Source organism: Candoia aspera, chromosome 5 (genome assembly GCF_035149785.1).
Source record: "Candoia aspera isolate rCanAsp1 chromosome 5, rCanAsp1.hap2, whole genome shotgun sequence".
NCBI classification, from domain to species: domain Eukaryota; kingdom Metazoa; phylum Chordata; class Lepidosauria; order Squamata; family Boidae; genus Candoia; species Candoia aspera.
The window spans coordinates 10,052,737-10,069,844 of record NC_086157.1 but is presented as its reverse complement, the minus strand read 5'-3'; the positions used below and the strand labels follow the sequence as shown (position 1 = coordinate 10,069,844).

At 47.2% G+C, this 17,108-nt stretch overlaps 1 protein-coding gene across 3 annotated transcripts in view; it reads left to right on the top strand.

Annotated features, from left to right (window-relative positions):
• ENOX1 (ecto-NOX disulfide-thiol exchanger 1) overlaps window positions 1-17,108 on the top strand; it is a 156,548-nt gene that overhangs the window by 123,828 nt on the left and 15,612 nt on the right. For all 3 annotated transcript variants that reach the window (XM_063304570.1, XM_063304569.1, XM_063304571.1), the window contains one exon: window positions 5,251-5,307. In XM_063304570.1, the coding sequence (XP_063160640.1) occupies window positions 5,251-5,307 (57 nt within the window). The remainder of the gene's footprint in view (window positions 1-5,250; window positions 5,308-17,108) is intronic.

Genomic DNA, 17,108 nt, shown 5'->3' with positions numbered 1-17,108 from the left:
TCAAAACATCTGTTTCAGAGTGAGTGAAAATTATACTGTACAAAATAGACCCCATTTGATTCATTTTTTAAATTTATTCCAAACAGATGCACTCCTATTTGAAATATTCTTTGGTCACTAACAGCATCCAGGTAGACACTCAGGAAGGTCAAAAATGTCAAGGTGGTGTCCATGAGCATGCAGTCAAAGCCCCACCTCTTTTAATATGTGTTGCTTGTACTGAAAGGAGGTAGGCTTTCAATTGCGGGGTTGAGCTTGTCACCTTGACTGTTTGGACTTCCCTTACACACCCCTGAACTCCTCAGCTGAGACCTGGCACCTCCTTTCCCATCTGGTGATGCTGAAAGCTCTCCTTACTCTGTTGCACTTTGTATTTATTTACCCACAAGTAATGTCTCTTGCTCTGGTCCTGAAGCGGAACACAGGAGTCATAACAATGCCTCTTTTTAATTTAAGAATATTTACCCATGGACAATTGGTTTTATATATGGTAAATGCAGCGAGGTTATTATATGCACAAAGACGGAAGAATACAGAAATACCCACAATGGAGGAATGGATTGTGAAGATGGCAGAGTTTTGGCAGAGTTTGCAGAAAGGGCAAAATTGACTTGTTTGATTAAGGAGAGAACTACAATTTACTTTTATGAAAGACTGGAATCCCTTTATGGACTTTTTGCTGAAAATGGACAAAAGTGAATTAGTGATTTTGGGATTTACAGATTAAGGATTGTTTACGGGAAGAAGGGAACCACAATATGTAATTTGGGAGGGTGGAGATGGTAATCATGATGCTTGTAACTACTGCAAAGAAGATAGGAGGTTGCTTCTTTAGATTTTTTTTTCTTTTTTCCTTTTTTTAGTCTTTTCCTGTCTGTCACTTTTTCTTTTACTCTTCCATAACTTTTTCTTTTTTCTATTTTTCTTTTTATGTTTTTGTAGTCTTTTAACTCTGCGTGGAATTCTTCCATGATAAAATTATATAACTGAAGGATGTTTAACTGAATGTTTAATTTCACAATGGATCTATTTGCATCTATAGAATAGCTGCAGCTCAAACATTGTTGGCTGCATGTATTGTCTGAATAAGCAATTAGGAAGAAATGAAAAGAATAGAACAGTGGCATTTGGTGTAGCAGGCCTGTGTTTATTAGCTGTGGAAGCAGCATGATTCTACATATTTCAATATCCCATTATTCTTTATCTTTCTTCTCTTCTTCTTTTCTCCAAACACAAAGCATCCTGGGCTGTTGCCACATCTGAGTCGAAGGTCAAAGATGAGGTCAATCTCTACCCCCACACCATGTGCATGCCCACACACACACACACACACACAAACACACATACAAAGGAGAGAGAAATGGATGGATGGAGTCTAATTGCAAGCTGCAACATTAATGAATGTACGCTATATATTTGTTGCTGTAAGCGGCTGGGAGTCCAGATTATTCACAGTTTTACACTGAGTAAATGATTCTCCTTTTCTTCCCTGCTTTGCTCAAAGCTGATTCCAATTTGTGGATGGGGAGGTAACGCCATCAACGTGCAGATAAAATAAGAAATGGGCCTGTGTGTCTTCCTGATTCTTTGTTCTCTACTGAACAAAGGCAGACAGTATAGTGTTGCCTCACTTTCTCAGTGACTTTTTATCTTTCTTTGCTAGGCCTGAATAAATGCCCTGCAAATATCCCCCCCCCCTACCTCATTTCACTGGAGTAAACTTAGGCATATTTTCTATTGTAATATCTAAGGCTTCTCCATGGAGAATCTGTTTGGCATGTTCAGCCATGCCTAATAAGCATTAGAATAATCTGTGTGTTTAGTTAATGAAAATACCAAAATCATTTTGATGTGAGGGATAAAGCCATGGGATTTACATTTAGGTAGGTATACATAGAGCCAGTTTAGTGTAGTGGTTAAGGCATCAGGCTAGAAACTGGGAGACTGTGAGTTCTAGTCCCACCTTGGGCACAAAGCCAGCTGGGGGACCTTGTGCCAGTCCCTCTCTTTCAGCCCTAGGAAGGAGGCAATGGCAAACCACTTCTGAAAAACCTTGCCAAGAAAACTGCAGGGACATATCCAGGCAGTCTCCAAGAATCAGACACAGTTGAACGGATTAAAAAAAAAAAGTATACATAGGTTTGTGTATAGAGTCCCCTTTTTGGGAGCGATGGGTGGTGATAGAAATTTGAAAAATAAATAAATAAATGGGTTTAGCTGCCTTCTCTTAACCAAGAACTCTGCTGGGAAGTTCTGAATCCTGCAAGATTCTCACTTGCTTTCACGTAAATTTGCTCCAGACAAGGAAATTGGAGTCCTGGAGGTTGGCCTGGAGCCGGTTTGCATGGCCCTGCATCTCTTATGTTGTTGTTGTTAGTTGCCGTCGAGCTGTTTACGACTCACGGCAACCCTCTGTATAACAGAACGAAATGCTGTTCGTTCTTGCGCCATACGCCTGACTGTTCCTGTGTTTGCATCCGTTGTTGCTGTAAGTGTATCAATAGCATCTCTTATACATAATCCTTTTTCTGTACAGACATAACTCCTGAATAGGACATGTTATATCTAGTGGGCCTTGTATACTCAGGATTAAATACTGAAACATATCCTTTATAAACTAGAGTTGCACACAAAGGTTTAGGCGCTTCTGGTCAAATTGTATGTTTCAATGAATCCCAAAGTGAACAGAGGGTGAACAACCTTGACATGGTACAAACTTAAGGACGCATTGTTCTGCACATTTGAATGTGTACTTACTGTCTATCTGCAGTTGTTTACAGATTCAAAATAAGAAAACAGTGACTATGATAGCTGCAGAAATGTGGGCATCCTTCCAGTTGATTCAGCATTGCTCCTTAAAAAAAACAAACCTATAAGGTTGTTAATAAGGCCCAAAAGGTGAATGACTCCTTAGGCTATGAGAAGACAGTTCCAGAGGTGAACACTCTGAACTTAGCTTTCTCATCTTTCCAGCTGTGATTATTTTTCTGTCTCCTTTCAACAATTACGGACTTTTCTAAACAGCTGTCTGAGCATTTACAAAGCAGGTAAAGGTTATAAAAAAATCCATAAATGCTTCCATGTAGCAATTTCAACTTCAAGAACTATTGTTAAAAAATGGAAGCTATATAAAACTGTTGGAGTCAAGGCAAGATCTAGAAGATGTACCAAAAGAACTCTTTGCTGGAGCTGCCTGAAAACTGGTCAGAAGTGAAAAATAGAGCTCACAGATCACTTGAAATGATCTGCTGAAAAGTTAGCTGACCTTAGAGTAGTTGTCTCCAGATCCTCATTATAGCATAGTTTATACAACAATGACCAGCATTGTTGTATAAACAACCAGGTTGTCAGAAGAAACCCTCTTCTCTGGCCTTATTACAGGAACCATTGTCTAGGGTACACAGAAGAAAACTTTGATAAACCTGAAACATTTTTTGAACAAAGAAAAGAAGATCTTGCCCACTATACAAGGGTTATGCTTTGGTATAGTGTGTGGCACAGGAAATATTGTGTGAATGGAAAGAAGAATGGATTCAAATATCAACGTATCCTAGAAGCTAATGTTCTACAGTCAATGAAGAAATTGCAATTGAAAAGAGGTTAAATACTTCAGCAGGATAATGATCCAAAACATATCTAGTTCAGCCACTGAAGTATCTGCAGGAAATAAAAGTGTTCATAATATTCAGACTTGAATATTACTGGAAGTCTTTGGGGAGATCTCAAATATGCATTGCATGCAAGGTGACCTAAAATATTTCTGAGCTAGAAGTGTTCTGCAAGGAAGAGTGGGGAAAAAAATCCCAAAGCAAGACTCTTTGCTGGCTACAAGAAATGCTTGGAAGCTATTAGTTCTGCTGAAGAATATTTTACAAAGATATTATCTTGCAAAGAACTGATTAAAGGGGTGTCCACATTGGTGAACCTGTTACATGTATAGTTTTCTTATTTTGAATCTGTAAATAATTATTGCACTTGCAAAGAAATAAGGATTCAAATGTGCAGAAATAGGTTCTACAGTATTTAATTTGGCTCTATATACGTGTCAGCTACTGTTCATTTAGTGATTCATTTGAAAACATACAATTTGACAGGGGCACCTTAGCTTTGACTTGCAGCTGTACAGTTCAGTCATGAAACAAATACATGAAGAAAAAATGAATGAGTTGAGAGGAAGGGGGAAGATTGAGAAAGTGGCAGTTGGATAGACATGATGAAATCCTCAAAAAGAGAGAGGTGAAAGGTTTCAAGAAGAAAAGGCAATGTATAAAGCATTTACTAGATATAGTAGAAGCAATAGGAATAGAAAGTTATTGTAGGAATAGAAAAATATGGAGAGATGTTGATGTAAGCGAGATTTAGCTAAATCTTCTTTCCTTCTGCCTTTCCTTTCTTTGCTTCCTACTTCTTCTCCTTTGTCAGTGTTTTACAAAACATTGGTTTTCTCTAAGTAGGATAATGGGAAGATACTGTATGCATGTATGGACATTAAAATAAAGATCTTTTTATATTCAGCATGCTTGCAAAACTAATCCCTTGGTGAGATGAACGGCAATGTATGCTTTCCATCAGAATGGCTTCATTTCCCCAGAAAGACATATATGGCTATTCTTACAACTCAGCCGCATCACCTTCTCTCAACGCCTTGGCATTTTCGTGCTATAATGCAGCACTTAATTTTATTCCTAAGAATATTTCTCTTTCTCTTTGCCCGATGCCCTCCAGCAACACCGACTTTGAGAAGACATTTTGGCTCCAACTATGGGGGACATAAACGAGCTGCTTTTTCTTCCAGATACATCCCTGAGCAGAAAACCTATCACAGCACTTCATCCTTTTCAAAAATGCTCAAAACTCGTAATTCAGAAGCAATTATTAGCTGACTGCTATTTAGCTAGCAGCAACTTGCAACCACTGCAAAGTTCCAAATTAATAGCAACAAAATGGGAAATGAAACCATTTATTACTCTTGAAAGCCAATTTTACACACTTCTTATGCCTTGAGACTACTTCCTAATCTTATTATTTTAAAAATAATGATCCAGTCTTGGCGTTAGCTTCCTTTCAGTTTTTCTTTTCTTTTTTAAGCCAACCTATCAGATCTTAACTATGTTGCTTTCCAACTGGTTTCAGCAAAAGCTCATTAGAGTTGTATGCTCCATATATTTCATTCATTGGAAGCCTGATATAGTTATAAATCAACAATAACTGTGTGAAATACTCTAACAATGATTGTTTTTCTCTTCGCAGTTAAAAAAAAATGTCAAGGACTTAGAGACTAATGGCCATGATGAATCTCAGGCAAAAGTAGGTACAACTTTGGACCTGTTTTTACTGTTTGAACTCTGAAATAAAAGTTGGTTTAGTGGATCAATGCTTCTAGGAATAGCAACCTTTTTGTGCAGTTGTAGGTTCGCTACCCACTTATTTCAAGATAAATGAACTGATTTTTTTTTAAAAAAATGCCTTGCAGAATTAACAAGTCTCTGGTAAGAAACGGCTGCCTTGCCTTGTTACATTTATCATGGCAAGGTTTTCTAATATTTTTCATTGCTGAGACATTTATATGCATGGGACTGAAAAATGTGCATAATCAAGTTCATATATACATTCAACTTTCAGCACTGAATTTTCAGAAGCTGATGAGGTTTACCGCTTTAATTTCAAAAAGATCAGCATTCTAGACCTCACGTGAAAACCCCAGGGTCGAGTTACATTTGACTTTTCTTTGATTTATCTTCATATTTTATACACACACACACACACACACACACACACACACACACACACTCACACAGCTATATATACAGTATATATATAGCATCCAGGGTCTTTCCCAGGGCAGCTGACAATTCTGCAATAAAAACAATAATATAAGAATATACAGATAAGAATACTTTTAGAAAAGCACCCTGAAATAACCAAACAGCAGATTTTTTTTTTTTAAAAATATTTATTTAATTCAATTTACACATTGCCCAACTCTAACTGATTCTGGGCAGTTCATAAATAATAACATAAAAATCAGTACAGACTCAAAACAAGATGGCATCAGGTCACAATATGAAAAGAGAAAACTAAAATAAAAAACACACCCAACAGGCCTCAAGGTCTGGGTTTAATCCCAAGGTCTGGGAAAACAACCAGGTCTTTAAGGTTTTATGAACACCATCAGGGTGGGGGCCGGACGGATTTTAGTGGGAACTCATTCTGAAGGGCAGACACCATGACAGAGAAGACACCATGGCCTATCTTAAACCTGGTGGTGCTCTATTTATGAGTATATGCCTAAATATTTAACCTTTACTCTTGTGCTACATCTTCGTCCCACCATATGTTCTTCAGAGGAGCTGTCCCCAACCTGATATATTGGTCCTGCAGTTCCCAGAATTTTAGGGAATTTAGTTGAGGATTAGGGAAGATGCCAGACTCTGTCTTAATAGATCTTAGTCTCTAGAAATGTCTTAGGACATTAAGGGATGAAGTTTGCAATAATGCCACTAGCACATCATGGTGCAGGTGTCTATGGGGAGAGGAGTGGGGTGAAGGGGAGCAAGGGACATCACATTGGTATCTATGCCTTTGCACAAATGACTTGGGTAGCTTATTGAATTGATGTCGTTTGCAAAATAAAATCCCGATACACGTAATATTGTCATGGTTTGACCCAAATCCTTGTGCCCCAGTGATGGCCTGTCTCAGAGTCCAGGAAAGCCATTTCCATGCAGGAGGCATCTAGGGAACCCCTGTGACCCAGGGAAAGGAAAGGCCCATGGCTGGAATATGATAGGAGCCAACGTTTGATGCAAATTGAGAAATGGGTTGGAAAAGAAGCTACCCTAAAATATTCTGGTACTCATGCTTGGTCTTTGTGATATAGTTGCCCTGAAGTATATTAATTTGAAAGTATAATCCTCCAAATAGAATTCACTTCTTAAATGCAGTGAAGCCAGAGAAACAGCTCCCCAGATATACTATCTTTCTGTTTCAACCGCATCATACAGAGCCTGTCGACTGGTAAAGGAGAGGCAATTTCAGTGCCTCATTTTCAGTCGCTTTCCATTAGTTTTTAAGGTCCCTGAGAACAGAGGAAGGGGATATCATGACCCTTGCTATAATGCTTGGTAAAATTATTCCACTTGATATAATTCCCTTCCATACATACTCACAGGGAAGGCAGAACCAGATCCTAGACCTCCTCTTTTCTTCCAACATCTTCCCATTTTGTCAGGGCATATACAGCAAAAGCTCCCAGTTCAATACTTGGCATCTCTAGGTACACTAGAAAAGATCTCTCCCTTCCTTCCTTCCTTCCTTCCTTCCTTCCTTCCTTCCTTCCTTCCTTCCTTCCTTCCTTCCTTCCTTCCTTCCTCTGTCTCTTTTGTTCTCTCTCTCAGAAATCCACTTGGATATTGCCACTCAGACAGACTAATGGTCCAACTGAACATCATGCAGCTTCTTGTTTATTTAGCTTCAGCCGATGCTGTCAACTGAAGACCCAATCAATACTACTTGGCCATCCTTCCTCCCACTTCATTTGCCCATCAGCTGCTCCAAATATGACCAAGGCAGACCAGCAGGAAGAAGAGGAGGAGTTTTCTCCCCAGGCTCCTGGTCAGCTAACCACTTGGTGAAGGACAGACTGTCCCCAAAAGAGGATGCAAATGAAGGCACCTCAGGCTAAACCATGTGCTTTATTGGCCTGTGCCAAAGGAAAGAGCTTTCTTCCTTCCTTTCTTCCATTTTGTTCCTCAAAATTTGCATTGACCCTGAAGTCTCCTTCAAGGTCAATGCAAATCCAGTCATGAATTTGGAAATGGGTCCAGAGAACTGTAGGTGGGAAATTGGGACATATGCCCAAAGAGTTCTACTAATAATAAATAGTTGGGGAGGTGTCATTTGCTGCAGGAATGAAGAGGACAGATGGATGAGAACCCAGTAAAGCGCGTGCCATGACAAATTCTTCTTTAAAGTACTGGATATTTAATATGTCAGGGAGACTTGTTGGAGAAATGTGAATTATAGAATTACATATATTAATAAGGGAAGTTTACAATCCTTTATCCCTTGAGGCTTGTCTGTGAGTGTTTGCAGATCAAAATGTCTTGAGAGGAAAGGATTGCCTAGTTCCTGCATGGTTATTAGTGGTCTGTAATGCATTTAATGGGATTAGTACCTATTTGATACAGTTGACAAGCTGGATTTGGCAAATACCCTCATAGTCAGCACAAGATCAGCGTGTTGTCGCAAGAAAGCACAGAGATATTCCTTCTGTGATTTAGAAAATCTCTGAGAGGTTATTTTAGGTTGGAACAAGGGAGCGGATTCTGACAACCTTTCTCTTTTTTTTGCTCATATTTTGCACAGCAGAGATACAGTGAATATTGGCTTATTCCAACTGTGGTGCTGGAAAGAATTTTCTCCAAGGAAGGGCTTGTGAAGTGCTTTCTGCTTCAGAACTGTTCTTGACAAGTAACTTTATGTTCCTTTCCCTATTTTTAAAAGAAGGAAAGGAAAGGAAAGGAAATGCAAATTAGATATGAAATACGCAATGAATGTTAGACTAGACTAGTTGTTTTAATTGACCATTAGCTGGAAAACCTTGCACTAGTGAGATGTTCCAACTGGAAAAGTTTTTTAAAAATGAAGGTTATTATAGCCTTGTGATAGTCTCTCTCTCTGTGTTTCTTTGGTGAGTTGTCATTGCTGGTGATTGTTGCTGACCCTTAATATTGAGATGTTAGGACAAACTTAACCATCATCTTGTGACTCCACCTCTAAAATATTTAGCCAAAGAACGTTTTCTTGGTGTGACATGGGTTTTTCTAGGGCTGTGTAGGAGAAATTTCTCTCACAAATCTCCCCAAGAATTCATTTAAACCGGTGATCAGCACACAGTTTCATTTGAAGCACAGATTGGTGATTTTGATTCTGGAAGCAGCAACATTAGTAGAAAAAGGGGCAGAAACACAAACCCTTTATCTAATTTCTGCAGGTAAGAATATACATGTGACTGGATACAGCAGCAAAGTATTTGATCGGATATAGCAGCACGTTGGGTGTGAGGTAATTATGGCAGAACTGTGAGGGAATGAGGGTAGGGCTACAAAGACAATGGTTGGTTGTGAGAGAACAAAGAGGTAGTATTTCATAAACATGGTTTCTTTCTAGGAAGTTACTGTTAAAGGACTATCTTTATATCAAGCTCTTCCCAGAACCTATGCTCACCTCTGAGTATTTCTCCTGGTTTTATTAATCTTCCTTGGACCTCAAAACGTTTTATGGCTGAACTGACTGGGTTTGTTGCTCCTCAAGTCCTGGGAAGAGAGGTGATGTTTCCACTTTTCCTAACCAGTACCATATTTTCTCCCACAGTGACACAAACTGTTTCTGTGAGATATGTAGTCACTTTTCTTCATCATTTTCCCCCAAGTCTGTGTGGCCATAGCAATGGGATGCATATTCTTCCACTGGTTTGGTGCTTCGTGATGCCATGAGAAAACATGTGTGTTCTTCAAGATGCTACTTGAAAGACCTCAAAATGCCATGGATTCAGAGAGTCCACACCATGGAGGACCCAGACAAGCAGCCAACAACTGGCCCTAAGGGTACCATGTAGCTAGAACTTCCACAAAAAATACTTATTCTTTTATTTGATTTTTTTCCCCAGAATTTGGTGCCCTATTTAGCTTGGCACCCCATGCAACTGCCTAGTTCACCTATATGAATGGGACACCCCTTGTCCCATATCTTCCTCTTTCTGTTGTTTAGAGTTTGGTGGCAGTGATGGACTTCTTCTCAGTCACTTCCCTATCTTTTATCATTATTTTTAATTCCTCTTGGAAGCTCCAATAGGTTTTTCATTTTCTTCAGAGAACATTTCATTCAGAATAAATATTTCATACTCGGGTTGTTTTATTTTGTGATCACTTTGACATCTGTAGTTGTTTATTAAAGTGTTTCCATGGTGCTGGCTTGGAAAATGAGATACAAGGAAGAAATGCCAAAGGAAAACAATCTTATGATGATGCAAGGAAGGAAATTGAAAATATTTTAATTTATCTCAAGCACCATTCAGCTATGCTAGAATGTAGATAAGCCAAAATTAAAGCTAATATTGCTGTATATTAAATAGTTTAGAAAGTAAACAAGTGCGTTATGGTGTTTTCTGAGAGGAACCATGGGGTCAGGAAAGCCAACCTGGGCAAAGATCTAGTTTTACTCCAGATCGAGGTAGTGAAGTGCTTGGCAATCTTACCACTTCCTCCTCCTCCTCCACCACCACCACCATTTGTTCTGTCTCACAGTTTAATGGGGAAGTATTTTGGGTCCCCTCAGGTTGACATACTGTATACAGTGAATAAGCTGTCTTAATTTGGGGGCTGGATGTTGCAAAGATCTGAGTTAGATGAAATGAGGGTTTGGGTGAGGGTTCAGTGGTGCAAGGGATACTGTCATGCGCTGCCTACCTCTGAATAACGTTCAGACGCTGGTTTGCAAAGCAGGTTCTGGTTTATTTCAGGTTAGGTACAACGTTGGTAGAAAAAAGCTGAGAGTGACAGGAGCGCGCCGGTGCGGGGTTTAAATACCCCGCGCCGGTCAGCGCCCCCTCGCTCACAGTCACGTCACCCCCCTTTGTCCCATGCGTTGCCCTGCCATTGGTTGAGGGTTTCCAGGATCGCCCATCCTCAGGTTTCCATTCTTCTGCTGATTGCTTTCAGCTGGGCGATCCCCGTTGTATTGTCGCTGATGGCTTGGGTGGCTCCGTGGTTCGTTTAGCTATTGTTTGTTAGCCGTTAGTCGTTGTGGGTTAATGGCTACTTAACTTGTGCCCCTTCACTTATTTCCTTGTCATTGTCATGAGTGCCATTGCGCTGATGACTTTAGCTCAACGGCACTCATGACATACTGCCCCCTTTTCGAATAGTGTTCTCCCCCGGTTTTCTTGGTTTTCCCCGTGGAGCTGTCAAAACGCCACCTTTTTTTTTTTTTTTTTCAAAGTTCCCGCCGGAGTAGTTGTCGCCCCTCCCTTTGCTCCTCCCTCTACCACGTGCCTTCCCAGGGTGTGTCCATGGTGCGCATGCTCGGGTTCTGACCTGGCGTGCGCATGCTCCAACCACACCCTGTTTGTTTGGCTCAGTTCGGCGAGGCGAGAGGCGTGGCTGGTCGGGTGCTGCTCAGCTCCAGGTAGGGCCCTTCTTTTCTTATTTAGAGTGCGTCGCCTTTGTTGTGTCTCCTGGGCGTTGCCCCCAGGTTGCCCTGTTGACTTGCTTGCCACTCCCCCGCGGCCGGGGGGCGGGGGGAGGGTGCTGGCGATCGTTTGTCACCACCCCGTGGGCCCGGGGCGGGGGGAGTGAGTCCCGGGGGGGGGAAGGTCCACCCAAGTCGCGGGCTTGGGGGGGGCCCTTTCCCTTGGGGCACGGGAGGCGGGGGGGGGCCTGCGGGGGGGGGGTTGGATTTGCTGACCTTGGTTGCGGTTTGTCGGGGTATGCCCGGTGAAATGCTCTGGTCAGGTCAGGCGCGTTAACGTTGTGTGCCGCCACCCATTCCGGGTGGGGGAAGTGTTTCCACCTGACCAGATAGTGTAGAGTTCCTCGTTGCTTGCGGGAGTCGAGGATGTCCCTGATCTCGAAGTGGTGTTGCCCGTCGATCATTAGCGGTGCGGGCTGTGGCGTGCTTGGGTGCCATCGGGAGGTGGTTGCCGGTTTTAGGAGGCTGGTATGGAACACCGGGTGGAGTCTCCGGAGGTTGTGTGGCAGGTCCAGGCGTATTGCTACCGGGTTCACTATTTGCGTGACTCGGAACGGCCCGATGTACTTAGGCCCCAGTTTTTTCGAGGGTTGGGTTGACTTTAGGAACTTGGTGGAGAGATAGGCCATATCTCCCGCCTGGAACGGCGGTTGTTGGCGCCGGTGCTTGTCGGCCTGCTCTTTGTAAGCAGCCTGTGCCTCCTTCAGCGCCGCCGTGATTACTGGCCATGCTTCCGCGATCTTCCGTCCCCAGTCGCTGGCGTCCACCTGGGGTTCCGGGGGTTGAGGTAGCTCCGGTATGGGGACGAAGTCGCGCCCCGAGACTACTTCGAACGGGGTTTTCCCCGTGCTCGTGTGGACGGCGTTGTTGTATGCGACTTCGGCGAATGGGAGCAGTTCAGCCCAGTCGTCTTGGTGGTAGTTCGTATATGATCGTATAAATTGCTCTAAGGTGGCATTAAGAACCTCAGTGGCTCCGTCCGTCTGCGGATGCCAAGCCGTAGATAGGGCCTGTTGGGTCCCCGTCAGCTTCAGGAAGGCCCGCCAGAATTTGGAGGTGAACTGTGTGCCCCTGTCGGTCACCACACGTGCGGGACATCCGTGTAGCCTGTACACGTGGATGAGGAAGAGTTTGGCTAGTTGTTGTGAGGATGGGACCGACGTGCAGGGGATGAAGTGGGCTTGCTTTGAGAAGTAGTCCTTCACCACCCAAATGGCCGTTTTCTTCTGGCTGGGTGGGAGGTCCACTATAAAATCCATAGAGATTTCCTCCCATGGGCGGGAGGGTTCTGCCACCCGTTGCAATAGCCCCGCGGGTTTGCCTGGTGCCCGTTTGGCCCTAGCGCACGTTGGGCAGGACGCCACGTAGGTTTTTACGTCTCGCCTGAGCGCGGGCCACCAGAATTGGCGCCGTGTTAGGTGTAGGGTCTTGAGGAACCCAAAGTGTCCCGCTTGCTTGGCGTCGTGTGACCTATGCAAGATCGCCTGGCGTTGCGAGTCCGGGACGTAGATTCTGCCTTCCCCCCATGCCAGGTCTTGCGCCATCGTTACCTTGTCGGGGTTTGCCAGGAACCAGGGGTCGGTTTTGAGGGCGGCGGCGAGGTCCGTGCGCATTCCCCCTGGTAGTTGCGGTTGGCTTCTTTCCGTCGCCGGTTGTCCCGCCGTCGGCTGCGCCGTAGCGTCGAGCTGCCTCCGTGCGCCGCTTCGGGTGGTCACGGCCATTCCCAGTTGCGAGGCGGATAGGACCGTCCCAATGGTGTCTGGGGCGGGCTCTTCGTCTTGGGGCAGCCGGGAGAGGGCGTCGGCCAGGAAGTTCTTCTTGCCCGGCATGAACTTCAGCTGGAAATCAAAGCGGCTGAAGAATTGGGCCCATCGGACCTGTTTTGGGCTAAGGCGTCTAGGCGTTCGTAGGGCCTCGAGGTTCCGGTGGTCCGTCCAGACCTCGAATGGTTGGGTGGCTCCCTCGAGTAGGTGACGCCATGTCTCTAGTGCCGATTTCACCGCGAAGGCTTCTTTCTCCCAGACGTGCCATCGCCTCTCTGTCTCGGAGAACTTCCTTGACAGGTAGGCGCATGGTTTCAGGAGCCCCGTGGAGTCTTTTTGTAGCAGGATGGCTCCCAGGGAGAAGTCTGAGGCGTCGGCTTGGACCACGAACGGCCGTTCTGGGTCCGGGTGTGCGAGGATTGGCTCCGTCGTGAACAGCGCTTTCAGCTTGTCGAATGCGGTCTGGCACGCGGGAGTCCAATTCAGCACTGTGCCTGGGTTCTTGGCGCGTCGGGTGTCCCCCACCCCTTTGGTTTTGAGGAGGTCCGTTAAGGGGAGGGCTATCTCAGCGAACCCCCGGGCGAAGGACCTGTAGAAATTCGCGAATCCCAGGAAGCTCTGTAGTTGCCGTCTGTTGCGGGGCCGCTCCCAGTTTAGCACCGCTTCGACTTTTGCGGGGTCCATTTCGATGCCGTCCCCGGAGATTCGATACCCCAAATAGTCTAGGCGCTCTTTGTGAAACTCGCACTTTGTAGGCTTTGCGTAGAGCTGCGCCCTTCTGAGCTTGTCGAGGACTTGCCTGACTAAGGTTACGTGTTCCTCGTGTGTTTTTGTGTAAATGAGGACGTCGTCGATGTAGACCAGGACCCCTTTAAACAGATGTTCATGCAGTACCTCATTGATGAGCTGCATGAACACCCCAGGGGCCCCCGCGAGTCCGAAGGGCAGTACCTTGTACTGGAAGGCGCCTAGGGGGCAGTTAAACGCCGTCTTCCATTCGTCCCCCTCCCTGATTCGGATGCGATAGTACGCCTCGCGAAGGTCCAATTTGGAAAAGACTTTGCCCGTGGACAGGTGGGCGAGCATGTCCTTTACCAGGGGCAAGGGGTATTTGTTGGACAGGGAAGCCGCGTTTAGGCCCCGGTAGTCGGTGCAGAGCCGTAGGGTCCCGTCTTTCTTCTCCCGGAATAAGACGGGGGCTCCGACCGGTGAGCATGCTGGCTCTATGAATCCCCTGTCTAGGTTTTTATCGATGAACTCCCGGAGGGTTGCCATCTCCTTCGGGGTCATCGAATAGATCTTTGGTCTAGGTAGGGGGACGTCGGGCAGTAGGTCGATCCGGCAATCCGTCTTGCGGTGGGGGGGTAGTTGGTCTGCCTCTGCCTCTCCGAAGACCTCGGAGAAGTCGGCGTATTGTTCTGGTAGGTCTGCTGTGGTGGCGGCGTTGTCTTGTGTGGTCGCCTCCGCTCGTCCTACCGTGGGGTTGCTTTTGCCAGCTGGTGCTGGTGCTCGATACTCGCCGTCGCCGAATGTGAAGGTGCGGGTCGCCCAGTTGATCCGCGGGTTGTTTTTCGCGAGCCATGGCATCCCCAGGACTGCAATGGGCCGTCCGATGGGCGTGACTACGAACGATGTGCGCTCGGTGTGAGTGCCCATTTGCAGGGTGACCGGCTCGGTTTGTAGCGTGGCTGGTTTCCCTCCCGCTGTAGAGCCGTCCAGCTGGTGGAATGCCAGCGGCGTGGGGAGGGGGAAGCAGCGGAGGTCGAGTTTGGCAACTAGGTCGGGGTGGATGAGGTTTTTTGAGCACCCCGAGTCCACTAGTGCCGCGGCCGTGGTGGCTCCGTTGCCGGCAGAGAGTTGGATTGCTGCCAATATTACGGAGCTTTTGTCGTTTCGTTGAGGTGGTCCGCGTTGCTGTCCCACCGCCTGCCTTGCCACGCGTCTCAGAGCAGGCGGGGAGCATTTCCCGCCGGCTGGTCGGGGTCGGTATTGTCCTCTTCCCCCCAGTGCGCGTCCCAGCCCTCTTCCGGTGTCGCTGTGGCCACGGTCATTCGGCGGTGAGGGGGCGGCCCCGGGTTGGGTGGTTTGGGGCTAATTTTCGGGGCGGGCTTGGGCGCGCTGGTCGGCGGTCGGTTGGCGAAGCAATCCGCCGTCTTGTGCCCTAATTTGCCACACCTCCCGCAGGGCTCCCGGTTGAACCTCTTTTTTGGGTATATGGGGCCGGCCATCCCCCCGTGTGGTGCGGGTACCTTTTTCCCGACATAGTTTGTGTCTTCCGTGGTTGTCATAAGGAAGGTGCGGTGCGCGTGTTCGGCTCTCCCCGCGAGGTGGATCCACCCGTGTAACGTTTCTGGGTCGTCGCGGTAGAGGGCCCATTGGAGAACGTCGCGGTTGAGCCCCCTTTTGAAGATTTCCAGCAGGGTGGTCTCAGACCAGTCGCAGACCTTTCCCGCGAGGGCTTTGAACTCCAGGGCGTAGTCAGGGACCGTGCGTGTGCCCTGTTTAAGTCTCTGGAGTGCGCTTTTCGCCCGTACTTTAGCTAGGGGGTCTTCGAAGTAGTTTTTCATCTCTTTGATGAAAGCAGGGAAGGTGGCGAGGGCGGGGGAGCTGGACTCGTACAGTTGGACGTACCAGTCCGCCGCCCTGTCTTGGAGTTTGATCGCCACGGCGGCGATCTTGTCGGCCTCGGAGTCATAGGAGTGTCCGTGCCTCCCCATGAACTCCCTAGCGTTGGTGATGAAAAACGAGAGCTTTGAGGGGGTCCCATCGAAGAAGATGGGGAAGTCCTTTGGGGCCCGGGCGTTTTGTGCGGCCCCGCCTCTCGCTTCCTGGGGTGTGGTGTCGGCCGCCTGTGCCGTCTGCTGGCTCTCCGCTGGCCCGTGTGGGTTCGGTGCTTCGCTCGGGGTGTGGGCTTGTGCGGGGACGTCGTTGGGTGGCGTGGGGGGCATAAGCGCCTGGAGCATGGTCCGGAGTTCCGTCAGCTGAGCCCGCATGGCCGCGAGTTCAGCTCGTGCCTCCTCGTCCACAGCCCGCGCCGCCGCTGGGGCCGGTTCCGTTGGCGCGTCCTCGGGGGTGGGTTGCCGGTGGGGTTCGTCGTCCCTCCGCCGCGGGTCCGCTTCCTCCTCCGTCTGATGGGTGTCTCCGTCGTCCTCCTCCGTGTTGAGCACCGTGGGGCTGTCGCTCCACGCCCGTTGCTGGGGTGCGATGTGGGGCGCGGGGTCCTCCGCTGGTTTCGGAAGTCGTGCTGCTCCCTCCCGCGGTCGGGTTGCCTCCGTCGCCATCTCCCCTTGGGGTTGGAGCTGAGGCTCGGGTCGGGTGGGGTGGGCGTCCATGGCTCCGGGAGTCCGCGGTGCCTCTGGCCTCGGTCGGTCCTCCTCTGTCTCTTGCCGCGCGGCTCGCCCTCCTTGCCCGCGCCGTTCCGGCCTCATCTTGCTGGTCTTCTCGCCGTCTACTCCTCCCGCGGCTCGTTGTCGTCCGGTGGGGCTCGGCGAGGCTGAGTTTATGACTCTCAGCTTTATGTCATGCGCTGCCTACCTCTGAATAACGTTCAGACGCTGGTTTGCAAAGCAGGTTCTGGTTTATTTCAGGTTAGGTACAACGTTGGTAGAAAAAAGCTGAGAGTGACAGGAGCGCGCCGGTGCGGGGTTTAAATACCCCGCGCCGGTCAGCGCCCCCTCGCTCACAGTCACGTCACCCCCCTTTGTCCCATGCGTTGCCCTGCCATTGGTTGAGGGTTTCCAGGATCGCCCATCCTCAGGTTTCCATTCTTCTGCTGATTGCTTTCAGCTGGGCGATCCCCGTTGTATTGTCGCTGATGGCTTGGGTGGCTCCGTGGTTCGTTTAGCTATTGTTTGTTAGCCGTTAGTCGTTGTGGGTTAATGGCTACTTAACTTGTGCCCCTTCACTTATTTCCTTGTCATTGTCATGAGTGCCATTGCGCTGATGACTTTAGCTCAACGGCACTCATGACAGATACAGAAATCTGCTCAGCTTTTCTCTGTTGACTGAGATGGTCTGCTGGACTACTCTTAGCTGTGGGGAGGGCAGAAGAGGCACACATGACTTCCTGGTATCTCCAAAATTTCCATACTGGAC